The 27,843-nt window shown below is 50.2% G+C and overlaps 1 protein-coding gene across 11 annotated transcripts in view; it reads right to left on the minus strand.

The window, feature by feature from the left end:
* The window catches only part of PTPRT (protein tyrosine phosphatase receptor type T), a 944,823-nt gene that overhangs the window by 333,841 nt on the left and 583,139 nt on the right, over positions 1–27,843 (minus strand). For all 11 annotated transcript variants that reach the window (XM_036009848.1, XM_036009845.1, XM_036009847.1 and 8 more), the window contains exon 8: positions 3,888–4,184. In XM_036009848.1, the coding sequence (XP_035865741.1) occupies positions 3,888–4,184 (297 nt within the window). The remainder of the gene's footprint in view (positions 1–3,887; positions 4,185–27,843) is intronic.

Below are 27,843 nucleotides of genomic sequence, written 5' to 3' on the forward strand. Positions count from 1 at the left end.
CATATATATATATATGAATAAGAAAATGCAGCCAAGTGTTAACAAATGTTGAATCTAGGTGAAGGGTTTACAGATCATCTTTGTGCCATTGCTTCCACTTTTCTATAGCTTTGAAACATTTCAGAACGAAATCCTGGGTATGCGTCATCATACAGAGCATGCCCATTAGAGACCAGCGCAGCGTATGGGCTCGGGAAGTGGCAGCCGCGTGAGACCATCGTCGACCCTGTTTTGGCTGTTCGGGGTCTCCCATGCCCCACTTCGCGGTCCCGGCTGTGGCCTGGTGAAGGGTCGGGCAGTAACCACCACAGAAGCGAGCGGCGGTTTTGTCTGAGACTGTAGTGGAGAAGGGAAAAATGAAGAACCTCCTCGTCTCCTATCAACAGCGGCTTCTCAGATGCAGCAACGCGACTCAGCCGCCGTGCGCTTCTCCGGCCAGCGGTGGATTCCTCCGCGGGGCCCCCAAGTCACTGGGGTGCTGACACCACACACTCTGTGAATTCCCCTGAAGACAATTCGCTGTGCAGATGGGAGCAGCATGGTCCAGCCAGCTCCGCTCAAGAGAGCTCCCGAGGAAGTTTCAGCTGGGGGGCGGGGCCCTGCTCCAGCCTCAGCTTGTCCTGGGATGAGCGAGCTCCCTGCGGACAGAAGCGGTGCAGCCCCGTGTCACCAGGAGTGGAACCCCTTCCTGGTGTCCCGAGGGCGCCTGCACCCCTGGAGGCCTGCCTTCTGCCCAGCGGCCTCGAGGGCTGGCGTTTTTAATATCATGATGTCCACACCTCTCTGCGGCGTGGAAACCAATGTTTTATTAATGCCGCCTAATTAAAATTTAATTTCAAAGCACCGCTGTTCTCACATCGTTTTGACAAAGGCTGTGTGACTTTTTTTTTTTTCCTGGTGACGAGAAGGAGAACGGGGGAGGCTGAGGTATGGCTTCAAGGTGGGACCTGGGGTTTGCTGCTGCACGTGTAGGGAACCCTCGAAGAGCAGCCCGAGGTGGGCAGACCGTCCTGAGGAACATCAGACACCCTGAGCTGCTTCCGGCGGGCCAGACCCTGCCGTTCGTCTTCGGAGTCCTGAGTTTCCACGCTGGGTTTCAGCACCGGCTCCTCCCCGTCTAGCTGCTAAGCCATCCTTCTTGCCCTGACTCCGCCCCTCACGGCAGCCAATGACAACACTGCTGTTCTTCCAACGTCTACGTCATACTTTCTACAACCAGCTGGAGCACAGGGACGTCTAGAACTCGGGGGCGGGGGTAGTTTCCTAGGGCAGGCGTGTCGTTTCTGGGTTGCTCGTGCTTGCAGATCCTTTGTCGATAAATATTTTTTTTTCCTGGGATTGAGTGCAAGTGTGACAGCTACATTTATTGAAAACATATAATCTGCTGGGCGTTATTCCAATGTCTTTATATACCATCCCTTTCAATGAGCACAGCCACCTCTAAGGCACTGCAGATATTTTTATCTCCATTATACAGATGCAGAACCCTCTCGAGGCAATGAGAGGGTGAGCAACTTGTCCCACGTACATCTGTCTCCAGAGTCCACCTTCTCAAACACCCCATCGTTCTACCTGCCAGAGGGAGGGACTGCACATTTTGTTTTTCAAGAGAAAGGGAGAGACAGGGAAAAAAAAACCATCAAAGTGAGAGAGAAGCATCGATGGGCTGCCTCCAGCACGTGCTGAGACCAGGAATCAAGCCAGCAGCCCTGACATGTGCTCTGACTGGGAATTGAACCCTCAATCTTTTGGTGATGGGATGATGTGCCAATCAACTGAGCCACATGGGCCAGGGCAGGGGCTGCATAATTTTGAAACAATGGAGCCAGATCTGGGGAAAGGACTGGAAGCTTTATCAGAAGCCAAACCCAGGGCCATAGCTCCTGGGCTACAGAATGAAGCCGAGACGATATGCCCAGCCCCTGTGGTGGAGGCTGGAGAGACATGGATTCACAGGAGGCAGAGGCTGATCCAGGGACAGAGGTGCCCACAAGACTGAGGTTCGCTGTAAGCAGGAAGGTGGGGACCAAGGTGATGGAGGCTTTGTCCCCACGGCTGCTGCTGCCCAGAAGTACAGTCTGCCGGGGCTCCGAGAAGGAATTTCAGGGGGGTCGGGAAGGCTTTGTCATGAAGGAGGGCTGTTTACAACTTCCAGTTCTAGGTGATGGGACTTGGAGGAAAGGGGATGCGGGGGGCGGGGCGAGAAGACAATGGCATTTTCCCCTCTACCTCCCTACGGGACTTTGCATCTGCGGATGTGGGTCTGGGTCCCATCTCGGGCCATCACCCGCGGGCCCTGGGACTTGCCTATACGACACAAGAGTGCTAGACAGGATTGTCCTGGCAGAAGTCCTGCCTTTAGGCTCTCAGGAAGCCTGCAGCCTGATGGGGGACATCGGCCCCGTGTGGCCAATGATGACAGTTTTCTGCCCAGATCCTTTCTGATCCCTTTACACCACTTGGGTGTCCCTCAGCCTTTGGCCAGCATGGCAGAAAGCCGAAAGTCCCTACCCCGCCCCTAACCACTGGCTGGTGGCTCCCATCCTGGATGCGGAAGAAGAGTGATGCCCAGACCGTAGCGTTCCCCTGCAGGCCCAGGTACAGCCCGCCCCTCCTTCGCTGGATGTGGCCTGGAGCTGCACCCTGGCCTCCTGCCCCTTCGCTGTCCTGCTTCCCCCCTCCCTTTCCAGTCTCTCCTGGGGAGACTTCCTTCGTCCGTCACTTGCACACAAAGCTACACCTGAAAATGACATAATTTTATTAAGCGATGTCACTGTAATAAATTCAACAAAAAATAAATTTTTTAAAAAAGCTACATCTCAGAGTCTGATTCCAGGGCACTAATGAAAGCCATCCCACAAGGCCAGAGGCAGTCTGGCTGGGGGGAAACTCAAACAAGGCCATGGAGAGTGTTTCCTGGATAAGTCACAGCATGAGGAAGTTCTGTCCTCCCATAAATAAGATAAACACTGCGGCACAGTTAGAGGCAAAATGCAATGGCAGCCTGGGAAGGAACACCCACGTCAGCTTCCGGCAGTCAGGGAAAGCTTCCTGGAGGAAGGAGCATGTGAACGAAGACTTGGAAGTTTAATAGAGCTTGTCCTGCAAACCTGGAGGGAGAGGTTGTTCCAAGCAGGAGAAATGGCAGGGCAAGGCCAGAGGGGTGGGGAAGCGAGGTGTTCTAGGCACAACACGCGGCTCTCCGTTCCTGGAGTCTCCAGTTAAGAGGCACGTTAGAAGGCAAGTTACAGGAAGCAGACTCATCAGAACCCTGTGGGTGTGGAGGGGGAGGGGTGGGAAGAGACGGAGGCACGGGGGGGCGCTGATTTCAGGTCTTTCTCTGGACTTACTGGATGCAGCTCATTGCGACGAGGCACACAGAGGGAGGCGTCAGCATAGAAGAGAAGGTCAGTTCATTTGGGGGGACTTTGGGTTTAGATGCCTGCAGGGCATCTAGCTGAGTATTGGGTTCTGGGTGCCGTCCACGTGCGTGCTAACCTCTTTATGAGTATTTTGTGATTTTGATTCTTTGAGAATCCAGAACTGTCTCACTCCCAAACTCAACATGCTGAAACAATACGACACACAGTTTCTGTTTCAGGAGGCATCCGTGTGGTTAAACATTGAACACAGAAGGCGGTATAAAGTGAGAAGAGGGGTGGGGCTGTAGAAAAGTCGAACTTGAGTGCCTGACTGTGCAAGGGCTGCTGTGTGCATGGGAACAGCGCCCCCTGGAGTTGGGCAATGCACAGTCTGCCTGTAAAAGAGCCCAGGCAGAGAGGGAGATGACAGAAACAGGGAAATGAAAACCTCAGTAACTGCCAGGCGTGGCCCTGTAGCAGGTCCAGCATCCCCTGCTCCCAAGTAAGCGCTTTTTCCCGACTCACCATCCTCCTCCGTCTGCACCACCAGCTCCTCGCTCTCCATCCGGCCCTCAGGGTTGGACAGCAGGAGCCGCAGCCGGATGGTCATGAAGGGCCGCAGGCCCCGCAGGGTGTAGTGGGAGGAGGTCTGGATGACCTCCTCGGCCTCGTACTGCTGCTGGTTGAACACGTACTGGTACTGCACCGTGAGGTTGTAGCTGTGGCAGCGGGTCACCGTGTAGCCAAAGGGCTCCCACTGCAGGGTCAGCTGCCGGGCTCGGATGTCCACGATCTCCACGTTCTGCGGGCCGTGCACGGGGTCTGCAGACACAAGCGTGAGACACAGAGGAGACTGTCAGGGCGGTGGGCTGGGTGTCCCGCAGAACAGCGGGGGGCGGCTCTTCTAACCTATCTAAGCTACTCAGCTGCTGCTCTGGGGTTTTGCCACACAGCGCATAATTTAACATGTTTCTGTAAATCAAGACTCTTTTCTTTTCTTTTCTTTTTTACAGGTTTTATTTATTTATTTTTAGAGGGGACGGGAAGGAGAAAGAGAGAGAGAGAAACATCATCATGTGGTTGCCTCTTTCGTGTCCAGGTCTACTGGTTGTGGACCTGGCCCACAACCCAGGCATGTGCCCTGACTGGGAATCGAACCAGCAACCCCTTGCTTTGAAGGCTAGCACTCAATCCACTGAGCCATACCAGCCGGGATCAGACTCCTTTTTCTTACTTAAATGCATCTACAAGATACCATAAGTATATAGAAAGCAAAAACTTGAACAACCTGCCATAAGTAAATGTTAACCATAAAAATGAATGCAAAATTGTTAAATTCTTTTTCTTAAATCCTCACCCAAGGATATTTTTATTGATTTTAGAAAGAGAGGATGGAGAGGGTGGGAGAGAGGGGGAGGGGGGAAGAGAGAGAGAAAGAGAGAAAGAGAGGGAGAGAGAGAAACATTTACTGGTTGCTTCCCACACACACCCTGACTGGGGATCGAACCCACAGCCTTTTGGTGTATGGGGCAACAATCCAACCAAATGAGCCACCTGGCCAGGGAAAAATTGTTAAGTTCTTAAGGGTTCATCAGGGTACCATGGAAACCCATCTTGGGTAGCACCAGCAGCACACACAATGCCTGGGGGATATGCTAGTTGAGAAGATTGCTAGGGTGCTGACCTGCCTTTCATCAGGCCACATCCTCTCCCCTTGGGAAATTGGGGAGCCACACAGAGGTGCACAGGCTGGAGACCCAGTGGCATCCTAAACACACGGCGCCCAGTCTCTCCACGTGGTCACGGGGTCCAGTGACTACGCCTTGGAATTTCCCCCTCTTTCATTCATCACACAAGTCACTACTTCCCAGCCTTCAACCCTTCCTCCTCTCCTCTCCACTTTTTACCCAAACAGGCCTGCAGGGGACATCGTCCTGAAAGCAGAGCTGATCACGCATTCTCACCACAAGGTGGTCTCCCTCCCCAAGGACTGTGCCCCCGGGACCCCGTACATGCCATTGGCTAGGTCTTGTTTTATTATGAACATTCTGTTTCTAATCTATACACATGAAACAAACTTTCTTTACAAAACAGCTAACAACGGAACGCACCATATTTTGCCATGTATAAGGCACACCCACGTTTCTGTGTGTATTTCACACACGATTATTATGCCCACCACAAGGCGTATCGTTATTTTTCTCTCAAAAATTCGAGCAAAATGTGTGCATTACACATGGTAAAACATCACTTTTTTTCCAGTCCACACATCCACATGTAAAGCTCATTCTATAAGCTTTAGGCATCTATTAGGATATAAACTTAACTTTCCTTGTCATCGGCATCCCCATAAGTTCTCGTGTTGGGTTCTCTCACCTCAGAGTAGGTAAGCACTGGCTACAGATTAAATCAGTACATGATTTTCCATACTACCTACAGATTGTGCCAAGCTAGGCAATCTCTCTGGGTCCATTTTTTACTTCATTCGTGAAATGGTGATGATAATAGCAGCTGGCTTCATTTGGAGGAAAAGGGGGGCTTCGGCGAGTTGTCGTTTGCAGTGCAGGTAGAGCTGCACCTGGAACTTAATAAACGTGCCGCACGTGGTAGTTTTTCTTTTGCAGTAATAGGAATAGGAATAAACATAATAAAGTGCCAAATGCTGTATCTCTTCTGAACGTCCTTTAAGTGACAGTGCTGGGTAGCAGCATCCTTATGCAGAATGATGGATTCTGTCACCTCTCTGGTCCCCGGAAAGCTCGGGGGTGAGCCTGCCTCTGCACCAGCTCGGCAGTAAGAAGCGGGGGGCAGTAGGTCTTGATGCCCCTGAGTTCCCTTAAACCTCCTGCAACTTCTGCCAGAGCCTTACCAAAACCACTTCAAAGCACTCCTCTTGTGAGCAGGATGCCCAGAAACGTCAGGGAGCCTGGCCAGCCGGCTCAGAGGTGCCTGCGCACTGCTGCGGACAGTGGGCAGCCTGGCCCCAGACCAGCTGAGGAGTTCACGGTCACGCTCACAGCCCAATTACTCATGCTCACAGGTCCTCTGTGTAAAGGAGAGCCAGCGTGCCCAGAGCAAATGGGTGACTTTGAAACAGCGACATTGAATGAGGCACTGCTGAAGGTCCTTTGTGCTGAGCCCACGTGGGACAGAAGGTGAAAAGCGTGTTCCCCACAGCTGGGAGGGTCATGAGCTGGGGCGGCGGTGGCTGCTGCTCGGTCTAACAGCCCACGATGGCACGAGGACAAATGTGCAAGCGCAGGGGCAGCGGGAAGCTGCCCGCCTGGGGTGTCCCGAGCATGCCCCGCCGGCCTTGCCCAGCTGGAGCCTTTCTGTCCACGCAGATGCCAGACTGTCCCAGTGGGGAGGCCGCCTGACCCTGCTCAGGGCTTCACTGCACACTCCTCTTCTGGGTGTGCCCTTGAAGCACACACATACACACACACACACACACACACACACACACACACACACAACACCTCTGATGGCCAGCAGCCACAGCCCTGGGATCTGTCCCCTGCATCATCCTGTGACCCTATAAGGGAAGGACTGCCAACCTTGCTCTACAGATGAGTAAACTGAGACCCAGAGAGGTCTAGGAACTTGCAGAGTACCAAGACTAGCAAGTGGCAGAGTGGGGTTTTGACCGCGTGTCTGTCCGACTCCACACCGAGCATGCAAACTCAGTTGTGTCTGACCAGAGGGGCCTGGGAAGACGGTGGGCAGGTGCTGTGTGTGCACCTGCGGAAGGGGACCCACACTCTCTGACCTCACCCCTCCCCGCTGCTCTGCTGGCTGCCTGTCCCCTCCGGACGGTGGTGGGCAGCCCCTCCCCTGCTTCCAGTCCCCTGGCTTTGCTTCTGCTGTGAAGACCTCCCCGCTGGGCCCCTGGGCAGAGATGGGCGGCTACTGCTTTCTCCTATCGTCAACTGTTTCCTTCTGTGTTAATCGTTTTGCTCTGTGACAGCTTTTTAGAAATTGCCCCACCTGGTAGAAGGGGGGCCCTGTGAGAGCAGGGTGGTCCCTCCTCCCCCTGTAGCCACGCCCAGCCCTGAGACCCGCCAAGGGGGACCTCAGCAACTCTCAGCTGAATGGGCATCCTACTTTGTAAGACTCACTCTAAGTGTGGGGAACGCTTCATCCTAGCCTCAGCCCAGAGGAAAGCCAAGTTCTGTGTGTGAATGAGGGGCTCAGAGCCACGCAGTAAGATTTGAAGTTTGAGGGTCCCTTGTTTTAGTGTTTGCTCTGCACCGTGACACCACGAGGGACTGAGACTAGGAGAAGGACACAAACATAAGGCGTGTCACAGTCATCAGGACCTGGGAAGGCCAGGGTAGAAAGTTGCAAGAAAGCCCAGACTGTCAGGCAAAAGTGGCTTGACCTGCAGAAGCCTGGGCTCACCGCCATGGCGATGCCGGAACTTCATCACATTTAGTGTTAGGGTGACCCCTGGCCTGTCTTCCCACCTGGTCTCAGGCTCCTACAGAATTCTCCCCATAGCTCACCTGGGCAGGTGTGCACATAGACGCCTTTCTGCTCCTCTGGAAGGAAGGACTAGGCAGGGGTGCCTTTTCAGGGAGGGCAAGAGATGCTGCCAGCCTGCCACAGAGCGAGCAGATGCCCACCCAGAGCTGGGAGGTCGGGGCACAGGGGAAGGCCCTTGTTCCCTCCAAAGCACACGTGACTGTCACCACACAGGTCGAAGGGACAGTGGGACCGGACAGAGCACAGCTTGAAGCCAGCCTCTGGCGCTCATGACCTGAGTGACCTTGGGCAAGGGCGCTTCATCCCTGAGCCTCCACTCCCTCGTCTGAACAGTAAACATTACTGCCCTCATCTCGGAGCGCTGTTACTGAGCGTCAGATGAACTGAGAGAGAGAGTCATCGCCTGCCCCCAACAGTGGGCATTCCTCTTAGGGACAATGGCCTTGCTTGGAGGAATGCCTGGAGACAAAGGAATACCTTTGAAGGAATTTCTGCGGTTTCTAGAAAGGGCTGAGGTTCGCCTGACTCACTCAGGTCGAAGAAGATACTGCGTGGGCACGCAGTGGCCAGAGGCAAAGGGGGCTCGGAAAAGACGTCCAGGGGTCATCGGCGCCCTGAGAGAGGACGCGGAGGGTTCTCCACACTGTGGAAGTTAAGAGGTCACGTGCAAGAGGCAAGAAGGTCCTCGGTGGACCTGTGGGTTAGGCGCCTGCAGCAGACAGTGTTCTGCAAGTTCAAGAACTCCTGCTCAGAAAGGGAAAGGTAGCGGCTACGGACTGAGCAGTAACCCTGGGCGAGGCTCTCGCAGGCTGCAGACAGGCTCTGGCGCCGGGAATCTCGGCCGGTGATCTCCCAGGGCCGCACAGCCAGGGCCCCAGCGCTGGCCTCCCCTGGCACTTTGCACAGCTGCCCAGCCCACTCAGCATTTGCCACACTTTCTAGGAACTGCTTGTTTATTTATTCATCGCTCCTCCGGGGTTGCAAGGGACCGCGTTCTGTTTGTCCAGCAACCCCAGCACATGGCGCGGGGCCTGTGCAGGGGCTAGCTCGCGTTGGCTAACAACGAGAGGAACAGATGGTGATCTGTTCTCGGGCACTGAGCTCAGACCCCCTGACTCCACGGTCCCTGTTCTGTCCCCTCCAGCATGTCACCGAGTCTTTAAGGGGAACGTATCTATTTTTGCATTCAAGCAAGGGGACGCCCTGAAATCCTAGACAATGAAAAGTAGTTTTCAGAACCAGTGGGATGGAGGCATTCATGCATTCAACCTGACCCCCGCCCCCCCAAAAAAAACCTCAGCCGCCAAACTCAGCTTCTGCTCCAGTAACCAACTGCCTGCAGCAGAGGGGTGCCCAGGCTCGTGCTGGGGTTGCTGCAGACAAGCTGGAGAGTGCGGACAAAGCCTGGGTGTGCAGTGGAGACTGGTTTTGTTGAATTTACTTCCCCTGTGTACATGTGTCCAGGTCTGCAGCCTGTGGTTTCTGCCTCCAGATAAGGCCCCATCCCTGTGGCCTTCTTGAGTTAACAGCCTGCAGGCCGCCGAGATGGCAAATGGCGGGGAAGTGGGCGTGGCTTGTCTGGGAAGCTAGACAATCAACCTCTGGTGGAAAATTAAATTGGCTCACCCTCTGGGTGCACTCTCGTTGTGCTCTGACACTTGGTGACGTGGCCCCATCCTGGCCCCAGGGCATTAGGGAGCAGGCTCTGACCCTCCCTGGATGGGAGTTGGTGGTCCAAAGTGTCCACCTGGCCCCTGTGCTCCCCCTTTGGGACAGGCTTTAGGCACCTGATGCATCAGAATTCCCTACTCCAGTGGCTTCAAACTTACCTCCAAGATTTGTTCACACCCCCTCCCTTGGTCTGCCCTTCCAAGATCAGGCCACATTCCACCTGTGGGCACCCCGAGGCCCCCTGGGTGGCCACAGGGAGGCTGACTGGGGGGATGGACAAAGCATAGACGTGACGACTATGGTCTCCAGACACAGGCACTTGAGGGCCTGTGTGGGGCAGGGTGGAGTCGGGTGAAAAGAGCAAGAAGGGGCCAGAGGCCTGTGTCCACACTCTCAGCCCAGACCCGTCGTGTCCTTGCGCTGCTCGGGACAGGACTGTGTGCGTGCACATGCCTGCTCGACTGCCTCAGGTCTCCAGAGGCTTCTCCGTTTGCGCAGCTGTCCCCGAAGGCCGGCGCACCCTCCTACCCTCTGACCACGTACATCTCCCTTCCCCAGGTCAGAGCTTGCTAGAGCCCCATTTCCTCCCTAAGGCACAGTGTTCAGCCTCACACCTGAACCCAGCTTGCCCCCTCCTATGCCCCAATCCCCTTGTCACTTCCGCTGCTCTCCTTGAACCATGCATTCCTAAAGCAACCTGTCGCATCCTGAGTCCGTTCACGCCTCCACAGGTTTGCCTGCGTTCTTCCCTGCGCTTGAGATGCCGCTGGGCAACCCCTATCCAGCATAGTTAAGGCCCAGCTCCAACACTGCCCTTTCCTTGGAACTTTCTCCAAAAGCCTTCCTTGCCCGGGCAGAACCAGGGCCCCCATCACCTGTTTCCTTAAACACATCAGCACACGTCCTCCATGGCTCCTGCCCATCACATTGCACATGTGTATGTTTGCTTCACGTTCCCCTCCCCTGCTCCCTTGGGAGCCCCTGGGTCTCCTCATTTTTATCACGGGGATGCATAGCTGCTTAGTAAACGAATTGAGGAATAAGTAAATATAGAAAGTAGGAGATGACTGGAGACCAAACCACAATCGAGGATTTAATCTACTGCCAGGGAAAAGCAATAAGTAAATTGGCGGGAGGGAATAATCAGGGTTCTCTTTGCATTCCAATTGTTCAGGGAACCATGTGGTTAAGTCAGAATCGGAGCCTTTTTTTGTGCCGCGTGGACCCCGTCCCCACCCCTGCTGTCAGAGGCGATCGCTGCAGAATTTCCTAATGACCTTAATCAAGGCAGAACATCTTCTTTAAAAAGAACAGCAAAGCAGATTTCCAATTCATGAATTCATCTTTGCATGTGGAGTTGGCTGTAACATATGTACTGTTCAAAGTTGAACTTAAATTGAGATAATTTGGGGCATGGGGCTGAAAATGTGGAGGTGGATAGCTTGTATGTAAAATTAATTTTTTATCCATTTGGAGATGCAATTTGAGTTCCTTTCAAATTAAATTGCAATGGAGTCCCAGGCAGCTGGAAACATTATTGCCAACATAATTTGATACTCCAAGAGCAGTAACACACTGACAGATAGTTCAATGTGACCATTAATTTGCAATTTCGGCATGGAAATGATACATGGAGGGAAAGAGAGGGAAAAGGAACAAAATTAAAATCCATCTTCTTTTCAGCATCATCCAAACCCACTCACTGGCTCACTTGCTGATACCCCTGCTCATTCATCTCAGGTGTTGGGTGGACAGGAATCTGTTGAGAATCACCACACACATCTCGGGAAGGCAGGCGCTGACGGGCAATCAGACGCTTCATTGGGGGACACTGGGACTCTCCCAATCCAGGGTCCCTGGGTCCTGCCAACCCCGACAACTAGAACCATCTGAAGCTGGAACATGTCGCCTTATGGGAAGGGGACCTGGCTGTCACCCTCTTGTAGCAATGCCACAGAGAAGGTCCCATATTTTGCCACGCATCATACGCACTTTTTTGGCCCAAATTTTTAAGGGAAAAATACGGATGTGTGTTATACATAGGAAGTACTAATGCGGTATCTATACAAATATTTTTCATTCTTCGATTTAGGTGCATACGTTCAAAGTGTGACTCTAGAAAGCAATAACGCTGGAACACAATCATGTGTTTTGTTCCTAAATATGAACAAGTAAAAAGTTGAATTAAAAATTTAAAATGATAGATTTTTTTCCCTGAAAGCCTGGGCCAAAGACGTGGGTGCGCAGTGCACACAGGAGTGATGAAACACGGCCCAGTGCTGTAGTGTGCTCACGTGTCCACCGGCTTGCTCGCTAAGGAAGAGAGACTCCTGGGCACCGAGGCATCGTGACTTGCTGAAAAGAACACAGGCTCTGTCATCCCCAGGCCTGAAGCCCTCATCCCGCCTCTGTCTGTGCCTCCTTTTCCACGTGACGACTACTCCCTGCTTCTCGGGGCTACGAGGTGGATCACACAGACAGTGTCCACCCTGCCCCTTGACACGGTGCACGTACATTCCCTCAAATACAGCTCCCGCCTCCAGAAGGGAGGGAGGCAGAGGAGCCATTGAGATGGAATAGGAGTCCCGTAGGTTCCTGGGACGCCCTGGCCTCGTTCTCAATCTAGCTGGCCGCTGGGTTCATCCTTTTAACCAACTACAGCTGGGAGTCTGCAAGCTTCCACGAAAGCATGTTCAGATATTGCTGTATCTATAACCCTGTCCCGGACCTCTGAGACAGGACAGGCACTGAGGAGATAGGTAAGTGAGATGGGCATTCTCTTGCCCTCCTGGGACACCTGCTGTGGGGGTATGGGGGGCAGATGCAGACACAGCAATTGGGAAGGATGGCATGATGACGCCCCACGAGTCTTTGAGAAGGGGGCGGGGAGCACTGGGCTTCCCGGCGGCACGTGGCAGAAAGACACAGCCTCGCTCTAGAAACTCGTCCACACCAACGTAATCAGGACTCGTGCACAACCCTTACATTCTTTCTCACAGACACCAGAAGCCGCCAAAGAAATGTGAGGTGAGTTAAGGTTAATGATTCCCCAACAACTGCATTATTAGGTTACAATAAAAGCAAGTCTCAGGGCAGATTCTCCTATGTAAATGAGTGTCTATTACACAACTGTTTATTGGTAAGCATGTTGAAGAGCTCATTCCATAAAGCTCAGTGAAGTCCCAGCAATCTGTCCTGTTAAGGGATCTGGTTACTCTCTTGCATGAAAAGGTCATTTGCGGCAGTTATGACAATATTATCAGGTAGGAGTTGATACTTTTTTGTAAAAGGCTACATACGAAATATTTTAAGCTTTGAAACAGCCTGTTGCAACTGCTCCTCGCTGCTGTTCTAGTGCAGAGGCAGACGCAGGCAATATGTACACTAAGGGCCGAGCCTGCATTTCAGTAAGCGTTTATTTGCAAAAACGGGTAGCCAAGGCCATGGACTGTGGTTTGCCCAGTTTGCTGTAGCGGCAAAATCAATTACTGTCCTGTCACATCAGACAGCCAGGGACGCCTGTCATCCGATGGGCGGCACAGGGCTGTTTAGGAGTCACAGTTTGGACACCACCCCTAAGGCTGAAGGCTAGAGGTCTTCCTGGGTTCCTCTTCTTTGTGTATATCTGGAGAGCATCTTAAAAAATTTCCCAACTCACACATCATAAAGATCTTCAGTTTTTATCAATTAGAGCCCATGTATAATACTTATTATTGCCCTGGCTGGTGTGGCTCAGTGGATTGAGCACTGGCCTGAGAACCAAAGGGTCGCCAGTTCAACTCCCAGTCAGGGCACATGCCTGGGTTGGGGGCCAGGTCCCCAGTGGAGGGGTACCCGAGAGGCAACCACACAGCGATGTTTCTCTCCCTCTCTTTCTCCCTCCCTTCCCTTTTCTCTAAAAATAAATAAATAATAATTTATTTATTTATATATTTATATTTATTTATTTATAATTATTTATTTTTATTTATTTATTTTTAGAGAGGGAAGGGAGGGAGAAAGAGAGAAAGAGAGAAACATCAATGTGTGGTTGCTGGGAGCCATGACCTGCAACCCAGGCATGTGCCCTGACTGGGAATCGAACCTGCGATGCTTTGGTTTGCAGCCCGCGCTCAATCCACTGAGCTATGCCAGCCAGGGCAATAAATAAAATCTGAAAAAAATACTTATTATTATGCTAAGCAACAGGTCCCTAATCTCAACCACAACACATTTCTGACATTCCCTGTGCAGTGTAGCAAAACAAAGGTTGCTGATGCAGGTACGACATCAAAAGCAGCTGGACTACGCCGAGAGGCCTGCGGAGTGAGGGCTTTGACTGGAATACCCGGGATCTTCCCTAACCCGTGTGGTTTCAATGGAAGGCCGGTAGCACTAGATCTAAGGGCTTAGCATACAACTCAACCATCATGTCCCACTGTTAAACATTTGAGAGTGAGTCACCAGGAACGTGATGTGGCGTACAGAGACCAGGAAGTCTCTCCTGGAGGAGCGGGCCTTGGATGAAGGATGGATAGGATGTAACCAGGTGAAGGTATGAGGTGTGGAGCGATGGGGCAGGGACAGTAGGCAGTGGGAAGGTTAAACCCTGGGCAGAGAAGGCAGTGCATTCGAGTCCAAGAGACAAGAGTCAAGGAGAAAATGCCTGCCAGAATTCTGATGCAGGAGTGGACAGGCCACAGGAGAAGCAGTCCCCGCCTTCCACCCCACAGACACCCCTGCACAGGGATGGGTGAGGCCCGTCTGGGCGCCACACACGTTACAATGGTCCCTCCCACCGCTCCTGACAAGTGCGTGAGAGTGTCAGCTCAGGCGGATGTAACAGTGGGATATGAGCATTCTTTGCCAAAGGTAAAGCACTGGAAAAAATCCAATCTTTATAATAACCATTTCCAAGTTCCTGCCACGTGCAGGATGATACGAGATGCAGAAGTAGACCAAACAGACAAAAATCCCCTCTGCCCTTCAGGGGCTATGTTCTGGAGGGGAGGGGCAGTAAAACAATTCAGAAGATTATACGGCATGTCAGAGTGTTGTAAGTGATACAAGGGGAAATCAAACAGGGAAGGGAGGCAGGGGAGCTCAGAGGAGCTCGTGCCTAACGTTTTTCTTCTTTAATTTCAGGTCCTATCACCAACTCCTTGATCTTTTCTCTCTGTTTACACGAAAGTTCTCACTCTTTTCCTGAACATGATTTAGCTTGAAATATTTATTGAGCACCTGTGGGGAGGTAGGCTGGGTAGTAGGGCTATAGTGTTAAAAATAGATGTATCTGATGGTGGCCAGGTGGGAGGGAGCTGGAGGGCTGGGTGAAAAAGGTGAAGGGATTAAAATGTACAAATTGGCAGTCAGAGTCGTCCTGGGGGTGCAAGGGAAAACATGGGGGCTACAGTCAATAATATCGTAGTAGCTACGTACGGTGCCAGGTATGTACTAGACTCATCGGGGGATCCCTTCATAAGTTACATGAATGTCTAACCACTATGCTGCACACCTGAAACTAATATAACATTGCATGTCAACTGTATTTGTAAAATTAAAAAAAAAATTAAAATAGGTGTGATTCGAACAAGCCACGTCCCTACTCCACCACCCGGCTCCATGCTGGTCTGCCAACAGGGGGCGAAAGAAGGAGCCGGCAAGGCTGAGGGGGGAAAGGAGCTGGCTGCCCACACCTGTGGGCATTGCTCTGTTGTCACTTCATCTGGGAAGTTCATTCTGCCACAGCAGTTGGATCGGGCTTGCAGCTCCTCCAACACCTAAAGTTCCCAGCCTCCCTGCAGAACCTCAGGGACACCAGCACCCGCCCCAAAAGCGCTCCCTCTTTCGATCTTTTAAAAGTTTGCAACTGCAGCCTGAGCTCTCCAGCCCTTACCCACACCTGCCTCGCTCGGTCGCTGCTGGACATGGCCATACCGCCTTCATGCTGTCTTTCCCCCTTTCCGGTTTCCTGGCCAATTCTCGACATAGAGTTAACCAGAGGCTTCCGGACTTTCTCTGCTCACGATGCCCTTGGTATTTGGGTCATTTTTTTTTTGCATAGATTCATAACCAAAGAAGTACCAACAGTTTCCTTTATTAGTCAGACCAACCGACTTAAGTGTGTATAGCTTAACAACTATATGTTTGAGAAAACAGTACGCACGAATCAAAGGAAAATCATTTGCTCTCGTTCTTAAATAAGCATGATCGCTCACGAATGGGGCACATGGGTCTCTTGGCCACTGAGCGACTTCTCAGACAGGATTCAGAGTAGACACGGCGCTGTCGCTGCCTGCGCCACACTGCTTTTTGTGCAACGCTTGCTTTTCATTGCAGCAACCACCAGAAGCCCAGCTTTGCAGGGCAGGAACATCACCAAAAGGAACGTGGCCCAGTCTAGTGCTGAAACTGTGGGCCATCTGCCAGGTGCCACTGTGCGTTTCATGATAATTTAAAGCTAAAAATGTTCACGCCCTCACATGGTGCCTTTGTGAGTTTGGCATGGTTGAACCCACACAGTTCGAGGTTGCCTCGACACGGTTTGAGAACTGTGACTGTCCCCAATTTCTTACAGGCAATCCTCTTTGTTAAAATGAGTGTTGTGATTTATCTCCAAACTAGACCTTGACTCATACAGGACCCCGCTGTCTGGAATTCATGGACATGCTGCCTGGGTGCCCCCTGCCTATAGACCTCATGGCCTCACTGGCCACGCTCTGCGTCCCAGCTCTGGTTCAGACCTGGGTCTTCCCTCTCCGCCTGTCTGGAAGCAGGAGCCTGGAGCGCAGCCGAGCTGGGCGGCAGGGCGGTGGGCCGCACCTCCTACCACGTGGACCGCTCAGTGCTCAAGTGCCGGGAAGAATTAGATGGACAAGGCCCAAGATTGCAGCCCGGAAATAAAAGCTTTCGAATGTTTAAAAATTACTTTTGGGGGCAGAGGAAATCGGGTTGGAAAGAGAGAAGCAATTTCTAAATTACATGGTTTCAGTTTCCGGAGAAAGGAAGAGAGTTTCGGGGTGGGTGTGGGGAGGAGATGGTGAGAGCACATCTTCTGGGCTTCCCTTCGATTCACGGCAAATGTACTTGTTATTTTTTAAAAAAAAAGGCTGGAGGAAGAATAAAACCTGAAATCTCTCAGATGGTCAAAAGCCACCTAGCATGGGGCCCAGGTGAGGTGTTTAGCATTCCAGGCACTCCACTTGTCCATGGGCAGTGCCGGCTGTGAACAGTATGGGCGCTGGAATTAGGAACAGCCTCCAGTGTGGCTAGTGTGCCGTCCCTGTGAGGCTGATGAGAAGCCATGTGTAAATCAAATTATTGCTAGAATATGTAAAACAAACAACCGACCAGAAGTATCATCTCCTGGTTGGACTCTAATGGTCCCTCTCCCAGAACCACCCCCTTCCCTTTCTGCTGGAGAGCTGGGCATTTTATTCCGAGCGGCAGCTTTTCAAAGCTGAGGCCGCTCATAAGCGAGAACCCCGCACCCCAGGACACCCTTGATCTCCCAAGGAATCACATTAATCTACAGACGCCATTCAGGACTGCTGGACCTTGGCAAGCCCTGCTGTGTCAGCAGCCCCAGAAATGCCTACCAAGCTTTTCTTTTTTTTTTTTTTAAATAATGTCCAAAGCTTTATTCTTTGAAATGTACAAGAGTATCATTAAATTGAAGGGAAATTTTCAAACAAAAACCACTGTCTGTTAAAAGAGGCTTATTCTCCGTTGAGTCTCATTGGGAATTTAGCTAGGCAATGAGAAAGGGCACGTGACAAATGGAAAGCCAACTATTTCGGTCACCTCGGGGCAAAGAGCAAGAGGAGAGCAACAAGAGGGGGACAGAGCAGCAGACAGAAGACCCGTCTCCCCCGTGGTCATCTGCCTTCCTCCCTGGTGACGCCCCCTCTGGTCTTGCTGAGCACCCCTCGGCAAAGATGACGGGCTAAAATGTCCATCCCGTTTCCCGGCTGGCCCCTCTAATAGAGGGTGGCAGCCCCTCGCTATGACATTGTGATACACAATCCTGGCACAGGCTCGGACATGAGCCCCCAAATGATAACCCTTCACCTCAGAATCGTGATGAAATCCATCTCCTTCTCCCTGACTTTGACCTATGCTTCTACTGCGGCCCCTGAAAAACATGGGTTTTCTCCTCCGTGTCGCCAGTTGCAAGGCCCCTCCTATTCTGGTTCTGCAAATACTGCTGCTCCTGGGCCCACTGTGCGGCCTTGAATGACTCATTTTGCCCTTTCTGAGCCCCAGGCTCATATTGTGGAAAGTGGAGCTCATGACGCCTATCTCCTATGAGTCTCGTGAAGTAGGAATGGAGTTACATGTGCCCCTTCAGCAGTGGGGCACTGCTGTGTAACACACCACCCCAAAGTCAGCAGTCTACAAGAGGCGTTTCTTCTTGAGCTCACGCACCTGTCTCATCGAGGCTGGGCTCCGCCAGCTTGGCTCCAGGCTGAGGACGGGTGGGGTCTGCCCCGTGCGCATTTATTCCAGAGCTCATCCCCAAGGCCATGTCCTTCCCGTCGAGGATGCACCAGAGCCAAGCTAACCAATGCCAGAGCTCCTAAAGCCTCCCTCTGCATGTCTGCTAAAAACACATTGGTCAAAGCAAGTCATCCGAGCAAGCCCAACCTCAAAGGGGCCACCCCTCCCACTGTGGGGTAGTAGGGGTGGGGGCGGTGAATAGGCGATTCGTGATAACCGACACCCTCACAGATCAACACGAGTTTGCATGTCGGTTGACGTGACAAGCCAGCACTTTCTCACACAACACAGACTGGGTCCCCTGTGGGGAGGAAAGTCTGACTTCGAGTCAGGTCCCGGGGCAGCCAGCAGATTCTGCTGTAACCACAAGGTGTAGGCAGTTTCCCGATGTACCTCCATTTGGACTGTTACATGATCTGTCTCGGTGAAAAGGGGGCAGGAATCTAATAGACAGACCTGGAGAAAGCACCCTGAAATTTGAGATCCTCCTCAATCTCAACAGGACCCTTCTGATCCACCAGCCCAACTGCTCAGCTAGGTCATTCCTGCCCTCAGCTCCCAAGTGCTGGCTCGGACCATAGCCCTTCCCACACCCTGGCATCCTCCGCTTCACATCAGAACTCCTGCGGTGGGCAAAACAACGCTCCCCAGAGATGCCCATGTCTTAACATCCAGAGCCTGTGACTATGCTATTGTATGTGGGAAAAGAGACACTGTGGGCGTGATTAAGTTAAGGATCTTGAAATTAAATTAAGGAGGACTGTCCCGGATTGTCTGGGAGTGCACAAGGCTCTCACAGGGTCCTGAGAGGAGAGAAGGCGAGACCCCACTGTGCTGCTGGCTTTGAGGATGGAGGGAGGGGCCGTGAGCCGAGGAACACCCGCAGCCTGTAGAAGCTGGGATAGGCAGGGGAACGGACTGTCCCCTGGAGCCCCTGCAAGGAACACAGCCCTGCAGACCTATCTATCCGAGACTTCTGACCTCCAGAATCAGAAGTTTGTGTTGTTTTAACCGTCTGTGTTAGTGTTGATTTGTTACGGCAGCCACAGGAAACTAATACAACCCTCCGTTGGTGTTCTGCTTATTTCTATGTCTTTTTTATCCACTCTTCACTCTCATTGCCTTTCCCTAATGACACACATTATGTGTCACGTGTGTTCCTTTGCTTGAATGAGTTCTTGTAAGATGCACGGCATTGTCCAGTGTGTATGTGTATGATTCCATAGATTGGAGCGGCTTAGAGTCCCTTTGCCTTTTTGTCACTTGGCACCCTGCTCTTGGCGTCCACCCGTGCTGCTGTGCACCCTCGTCCACCACTCCCAGTCACTGCACAGTGCTCCCCGGTGAATGTCTCCCACGATGTGCCCACCTGTGACCCACTGAGGGGCAAGCCGTTTCCGACTCATCACAGCCAGGAAGGGAGCTACAGCGACCTCCTCCTACTCTGGGATGCCGTCTCCTAGATCCCTGCGGCTTTCTCTGGGGAGTACAGCCCCAGGCACCCAAGGGCCGGCTGACTCACAGGGCGCATGTGTGCTTAAGCCCACAGGGTACTCCCAGGTTGCTTCCACTCGGCAGTTGTACCCAGACTTAGCCGTGTGTGAAGGTTGCTGTGGACTCGGTCCGCGGCAACAATTAGCACTATCCAATTAAAAAAATTTTGTCAACCTGCGAGGTAGTTTTCCCATTACAATTTTAATTTACATTTCTTGAATACTAATGAATTCGATACTTTCTTCATGCATTCATTACCCTTCTGGGTGTTCATCTTTGCAAACTCCCAGGTCATATTTTTTGCTCAATTATCTACTCATTTGCAGGAATGCTTGGGACAGTCTCGATTTCTTCTTTCTGTTACTTCTGTGGTAAATAACAATCCTTTGTTTTTGGTGCAGGGAAATCAACCACATTTTGAAGTGATGGTTTGTTATTTTTTAAACATGTCTCCCAAATGGTAGACGTGACAACTGTTCTCAAATCTCCCCCTTGCTCCAGACATAGGGTCAGGTTGTGCTGTTTGGTTCCTTTGAAGTTAGGTGTGGCCATGGACCTGCTTTGCCCAGGGGCCTGTACGAAGAGATCATTAGCTGTTGGAGCAGAGCTGCCCTGCCAACGCCCGTGGTCCCACAGCACGAGAGAGAGAGCAACTTCTGCTGTGTTCTGTGACTGAGGTTTGGGGACCGTTGGTTGCTTGGACATACCTAGCCTATCCTATGGCCTGACTCGTTTTGCTTCTTCATTCCTTTCTCTCCCATTCCCTACTCCCTATCACACGCAGCCATTCTGACATTTATTTTCTGTCCTTCGAAAATATATACTGCTACATGTGCATTTTTATTTAGGTAAGTGGTGTTATGTTTTCTTTTTCTGTTTTTTGCTTTCTTCGCTCATTACTATGTTTTCCCTCCATGCATGACTTGCATTGCTGCTTACTGCTGGGTGGTGCTCACCAGTGAGCAGCTATCACTCCCCTGGCCCTCCCCCAGCGGAAGACAAGCAAGCGCTTCCATTTAAGAAGCCCTTGCCCAACGCCGGGGCACGGAGTCCTTCTTCGATGCTCGTTTCTGGTTTTACGGCTGCATCTTTCATGTAGACATCCTAGGTCTTCTGGGGTCAACTACCTCGGTAGGAGGGATCAGGATTCAGTTTTATTTTCTTCCACATGGTGAAAAGGTTCTCCTTAAAAACACTTACAAAATAGTCCTCCCAGTTGATTTGGGGAGCCTTCCTTACCACGCCCGAAGTTTCCGTCTGTGCGTGGGCTGCATTGGTTCATCTGCCTGCGGCGGCAGGAACACCAAACTGCTTTTATAACCAGGCTTTAGAGCATACATGATACATTCATATCTGTTAAGTCCTCTTTTTCTAAATCCTCCCTCAGAGTTGACTGCTAACTAGTGATTTTTATTTCTTTATGTATATTTTAGAGAAAGTTTACCAAGTTCCCTAGAAATCCACTGGAATTTTATTGACATGGTGTTAAGTTCATTGGTAAATTTGGGGAGAACTTTCATTTGTGTAATAACATCATCCCAGCCAGGAGCACGTGCTGTTTCTCCATTTACGCACGTCTTTTATTAGCTGCAAAGTTTTCTCCATTGAGATTTCATACGTTATTGGGCTAGTTAAATCCTAACTATTTTTAAATTTGTGTTAAAATCATTTTAAATGAGATTTTCGAGTTCACTGTTGCCGATATTGATTTGTGTAAGTTGGTCTCATCTCTGGCAACCTTGTTGAACTGTCATATTATGTCTCATGATTTAAAAATTTTTTCTAAGACATCTATCATACCATGTACAGAGGATGAATTTTATTTCTTCCTTTCTAATGCTTACAGGTCTCTTTCTCTCTCTTTTCCTCAAGTGTGGGCCAAAACTCCGGCACAGCTCCGCAGCGGCTGTGACAGAGGGCATTCTTGTCTGCCTGACCTGAAAAGGAAGGTGCCTACATTTTCTACAGTAAGTGTTATGTTTGCTGAGAATTTTGGCTCATAATCTTGCCAATTTAAAAACGTTCTCCTGAAAGAAATCCTTGTACACTGCAGATGGGAGTGTAAACCTATACAGCCATTGTGGAAAATGGTATGGACCTTCCTCCAAAAATTCAGAATGGAATTACCATATGACCCAGCAATCCCTCTTCCAGGTAACTACCCCCCCCCAAAAAAATTGACAGAATTTATTCATAAAGACATATGTACCCCCATGTTCACTGCAACATTATCCACAGTAGCCAAGGCACGGAAACAACCCAAGTGTCACTCTACGAATGACTAGATAAAGAAGAGGTGGTGCGTATATACCACGGAGGACCACTCAGGCATAAAAAATAAAATACTGTCATTTGAGACGACATGGATGATGTCGAGAGTATCATGCTAAGTGAAATAAGTCAGCTGGCAAAGAACAAGAACCATATAATCTCACTCATATGTGGGATATAAGACAGAAAGTAACAAACACACAAAACAGACTCAGAGACACAGACCACAGCATGGGGGCTGCCCGAGGGGAAGTGGGGTGGGGAGGGGATTACGAGGGCGAGGGGGGCCCACTGCATGGTGAGGGACGGAGACCAGACTGGGCCGTGAGCACACGGTAAGCAGATGTGGCACTGCAGAACCGCACACCTGAAACCTGTATAATATTATTAACCAACGTTACCCCAATCAAATTTCTGAAAAGTGTCTTCTATTTTTCCATGAGTTTTTCAAATCATCATAAATTAATGGCAAGCTGTATCAAATGCCTTATCTCAGTTGAGATAGTCATTTGATTGTTATTCTCTGGTTTATTAACATAGTCAATTGTTTTAAGGAGGACACAACTCCGGAAGAGCCAGGTGGGACTGATGCACAGGGCGAGGCACGGGAAAGGGCTCAGAGCCTCCACGCCCTCTCCAGGGGCACCCCCTCCCAGTACCTCCAGGGGTTCACCCACGTGGAAGCTGTTTTAAGATTTATTTATTTATTTATTTTAGTGAGGAAGGGAGGGAGAAAGAGAGGGAGAGAAACATCAATGTGTGGTTGCTTCTCGCACGCCCCCTACTGGGAACTTGGGCCACAACCCAGGCATGTGCCCTGACTGGGAATTGTACCAGCAACCCCTTGCTTCACAGGCCAGCACTCAATTCACTGAGCCATACAAGCCAGGGACCCTTTGGGGTTTCTGTGGAGGGTTGATTAAATCACTGTTCATTTGTGATTGATCTCTATCTCCCTGCCAAAACCCTCCCCAGAGGTTGAGGGGTGAGATCAGAAGTCCCAACCCTCTAATCACAGCGCAAAAAGCTCCTACCCTGAGGTGGGGTCACCCCATTCACATAACCAATGACACCTTTATCATTCTTATTACTTCAGAAAACTCCAAGGGCTTTAGGGGCTCTGTGCCAGAAACAGGGACAAAAACCAAAAACGTATTTCCTACGATAAATCACAACATCACAAGGGTTATCATGAAGACATCTGCTATGAACATTCGTGTACAAGTTTCTGAGTGAACGTTAACTTTTCCTTTCTCTGAAATAAATGTTTAAGAGTGGAATTTCTGGGTCATACATCAGCTCACTTTTGGGTATAAGATAAAATGACCAACTATTTCCCGGAGGGACGGGACCATTTTATAGTCCCACGGGCAGCGTATGCGAGAGGCAGCTTCTTCCTCACCAGCATTTGGTGCAGTCACTACTTTTTATGCTGCCATGCGGGTAGGTGTGCAGTGATGCCTCCTGCCTGTAATTTGCATTTCCCTAATGGCTAATGATGTCGAACATCTTTTCCTGTGCTTTCTGCCATCTGTATATCCAGCTCATTTGTTTTCTACTTTGGTTTCCCAGTAAATGAATTTAAAGCTCCAGGTTTTCCTGTAAGTATTGTCTCAGCTCTGTTCTATGAGACACACGATCCGCTTTCCCTTACCATCCGCTTCACGGTTTCTTTAAGATTTCCTTTTTAATCCAAGCGTTATTTAGTAATATCCTATTTGTCAAATTCATGAGATCTTTAAAGCTGCCCTTTAGTTATCAATTTCTCATTTTATTGTTTATCAGTGGTGACACATGGTCTGTGTGATGTGGAGTTGTCAGAATTTAATTGGGCTTCTTTTAAGGTCTAACACCTGTTTTATTATCGCGACTTGTCTGTGTGCTCAAAAAAAGTGTTTTCTCTAGATGAGCTCTAATAATTAAAATCATTTAATATTGTTTTTTTCAGTCTATTAGCAAGCCTGAGTTTTTGAATTACATTTTACAAATCTTTCAGATCTGTTCATTTTTGTCTACCTGATATTCTCTTGAAATAGACTGACATCCCCATTTGGTCATTAACTTGCTTCCACTCAAATGACGACCCAAACAATGGCCATAATTTGTGAACCCTTATCCATTTCATGTGAAGTTTTGGATTTGGTGTGCCAGGTACTTGGCTAAGCACTTAGCTAATATCACACTTACTTCTTCCAATTATGTGTCTCAATGTCCCCGTTTTATAGATGAGGAAACTGAGGCTCTAGAAACAAAGTGACCTCGACATGCACCCAGGAAATGGCAAAGCTGACATTTAAATGCAGATTTATCTACTAAGCCTACGTGTTTAATGGCTGTTGTAAGGACTCCGTTTGTTCGTTTGCCAAAGGAGGAGGTTTGGAGGATTTTGAGGTTTCATTCTCAGGCTAAGAAATTCTCCATTATCATTGTCTGAGGTAACATTTACTGAGCCCCTGCTGTGGGAGTTCTAGGTTCTGCGCTAAGCTCTGCACGTGTATCAGCTAAAACCAGGAAACAGTATCAGAGAGGGTTCACAGCGAGGGTGTGAGCTCCGTGTAATGTGTTCCCCGTCCTAATGTCCCGGTCCCAGACCATGTCACCTCGGTCTTCCACATTCGCCTGGAGATTTTATAGACACCTCATGTAGCCCCATAAGGACCGCTGGAGGGAAGAAGTCTTGTGCTTCCTGTACGCAGCCACCTGAGAGTCCTCTGGCTGACCCTGGGGCCTCCGGAAAGAAGCCCCGTGTTTCTCGGATGCGATGGAACTGTCCCTCCCAACTGCTTGGAATCTGAAGCACAGCATCCATCCCGTTCTGTGTCGCTGGAAGTGCTAACATGCTTCACCATTTAGGACATAGCCCTGGTCCCAGGCGCTTTCACACTCTCGCCCTCTCTCTACCTCTTCACCACCCCTTCATCTCAACGCCCCCTTTTCTGCAGAGGCTCACATATTCCTGCATGCTACTGATTTTTCCCTGTGTTCTTCCTGAGAAGCACCCCCACTAAAATAGGCTGCTAAACTTTGCCTTAAATGGTGTGGCTCAGTGGATTGAGTGCTGTCCTACAGAGTGAAAAGTTGCTGGTTCCATTCCCATTCAGGGCACACGCCTGGGTTGTGGGCCAGATCTCCAGTAGGGGGTGCTCAAGAGGCAACCACACATTGATGTTTCCCTCTATCCTTCCCTTCCCCTTTCTCTAAAAACAAATAAAATCTTTAATAAAATAAATTAAATTAAAATTAAAATAAAATAGGCTGCTAAACTAGATACAGCTCACAGTATCCTCTGTGAGAAGAGATGTGGGCTTTTCTCACGCATCCCAGTCCTTTTATCTACCTGCTTTTTCTCTTTCCCCACGGTTCCCTGGAGTGAGAAGAGAGAAGCAGTGAGTTATTAGCATGTTAAGCTTCACTAAATGGCTTTACATTATGGTGAGAGACCTCTGGAGAAATAACAATGAGATCACTGCATCTTTTGTTCTTAGAAAAATAATGTTGCAAAAAGGCACCTCTAATCTTCTATTTTAATTTGTTTTTATCGATCGCTTTCAAAATTAGGGAAACAAGTTTTCTTACTGCACATGTTACGACAGTGCTCGGGGAGGCCCTCGTTACAAAGAAGTAATGAAGCCGGGCCCCTGGAAAAGTCTTTGCAGGAGGTGGGGGCGGAGGGAGGGCGGGGGGTGAGCAAGTACCTATGAAAGAAAATACACAGAGGAGGAAACCCGTGGGGCATGCAGGGCTAGCTCTGAGTGGCCGGTTCACGAGTGGCGCGGCATCAAACAGGTCTTCCGTGTCCTCGGTCAAAAATACTCCCTCCCCGTCACCATGTCACTAACACATGTCAATTCTCTTTATTTTCTTGCCACCTGTCACTTGCAGAAATTATCTCATTCATTTATTTACAGAATTTACTTCTCAGAGTTCCTCTACCCTAGCTTGAAAAATGCAAAAAGGCAAGAACTCTGGGTATTTCATTTTTCTGCGGTTTCCCCTGTGCCTAGAATAATACTTAGCACATAATAGGCAGTCGAATATTTGGATGAATTAATGGATGAGTGGATAGACAAATGGATGGTTGGCTACGTGCAATAAATGTTTATCTCTGTCTCCAACCTTCTGTGATTCTCAAATCTCTTATAATGAGAAAAAAAATCACTCTCTAATTAGAAAAAAAATAGGTTTAATTTAGCATCACTTCTCCCTAGAAAACTTCCTTAGGAACAAGGGGATCTCCCTTTTCTGCTCTCCCGAGAGTGTTTGTGCTTCTCCTTGGACACTGGGCTTTGTCATCCTAATACTCTAATTTTATTTGTGTGCATTTCTTGTTTTCCCCACTGGAGTCTAAGGTCCCAGAGTGTTCGACTCATAAACTGCTGGAGCAGCAAAGAACTTAACTTATCAGGTCTAACTTTTCCTGTTACAGATGAAGACAGTGACGCTCAGAGATGTGACCTACTCAGACTCAACAGTGAATGACAATCCAGAAAAATGCCGCAGTCTCCCTGCCATTGTTACTGTTGTTGTTGTAATAGCCTGACATTACTGGGTAGGTCTGTGGGAGGGCCAGCTCTTTGTACTAGGAACCCAGACCTCTCACCTCTGTTGTCCGGGTGATAGGGGGTGCCTCATGCCTTCATTTGCACACTCACATTTCCTACCTCAGGCCATCTACCTCAGGCCTTCTTTCTGTAAAGAGCAGCAAGAGCAGGCAATCTGCAAAGCTACACTGAGATCTTTTCTCCTCATTTTGCACATCCTTGCACGTGAAGTCCTACCTTTTATGCCCCAAGGCTCAACAAGGAGAAGGGAAAATAAAACCATTTCCTGACACTGTCAAAAGGCACAGAGACCATCCACAATGTAACAGGGTGCAGCCAAGAGGGGGGACCCCAAATAGGGATTTGAAATGGGGTCCAGAACTGAAGGTGTTCAGGGAATATTAGGATGTCCTCACCCCCCACCCACCCCACCACAGGTGTGGGTTATGGGAAGGGACACATGGAGCAGGGCCATTGAGAGCTGTTTTGTACAGCAACAGCTTTGCAGCTAACCTCTGATGTGGTCATTTAACATATCTATAACCTTTAACTGGTTGCATAGATATGCTAAAATAGCTGTGGCCATGCTCTGAGCCAGGGGAATGGAAGTAACTTTCCCACCAAGATGTAACTGGGGGACAGTTCCCCCAAGTTGCAGTGCCTGTGTGGGAGCTTGGCGGTGATTGGCTCCATGACATGGGGCCACGCCTGTCCAGACTCACGATGGCAGCCCAGTGAAGCTGGAAGGATATGAGAGTGCTGGCAGGTGTAAGTGATTGTGGGAGGAGTCGGAAATGGGGCTGCAGAGGAGGATTGGTGCGGGGATTTAAACCCGGCCTCGGCAGCCATAGTGGAGAGAGAACCACTCAGTCTTTAGCAGAGTGGGGACTCCCTCAGCCCTGAGAGAGAGAGAACCACGAGGCTTTGGCAGAGTGGAGACTCCCACAGCTATTGTGCAGAGAGGACCATGTGGCTGTGGCAGTGCAGAGAGGTCCACAGCCAGTGGAGAGAGAACCTTGTGGCTTTGCCAGAGTGGGGACCCCTGTAGCTTTAGAAGGGGGAACCACCACCCAGCTTTAGCAGAGATCCCGGCAACACAGCTGAGGGTGCTGAGAACCCAGGGAGACCTACCAGCTGAGACGGATTACTGGGAAGACCCGGGGGCTGCCTGAGCCATGGACTTCTATTTCTTTTCCTGAGATACAGTACCCCAGACTGGGCAAAGGGGGAAGGAAGGACTGTGTGTGTTTGTGGGTGTTTTAAGGGACTTTGGGATTTTGATGAAGACATTAGGTCACTTCTTTAAGTTTGTATAGCATTAAATAAACATTTCCTTTCCCTTTCACGAATCTGTGGCCTTGAGAGATGTCTTTCCTCTGGCGGCGGACATAACGAACCTGGGGGGTTCCTTTTGGGTACTAGTATATGGTCCCAGGCCCCCTCCCCTTGTTGTTCTGTAACAGCAGTGGTTTTCTGATAAATGAGTGCAGACCCTTTTTAGGCTTTGCCATGCGGAAGATCTAGTATAGCTCTTCAGAGAA

This window comes from Phyllostomus discolor, chromosome 9 (assembly GCF_004126475.2).
Source record: "Phyllostomus discolor isolate MPI-MPIP mPhyDis1 chromosome 9, mPhyDis1.pri.v3, whole genome shotgun sequence".
Lineage (NCBI taxonomy): Eukaryota > Metazoa > Chordata > Mammalia > Chiroptera > Phyllostomidae > Phyllostomus > Phyllostomus discolor.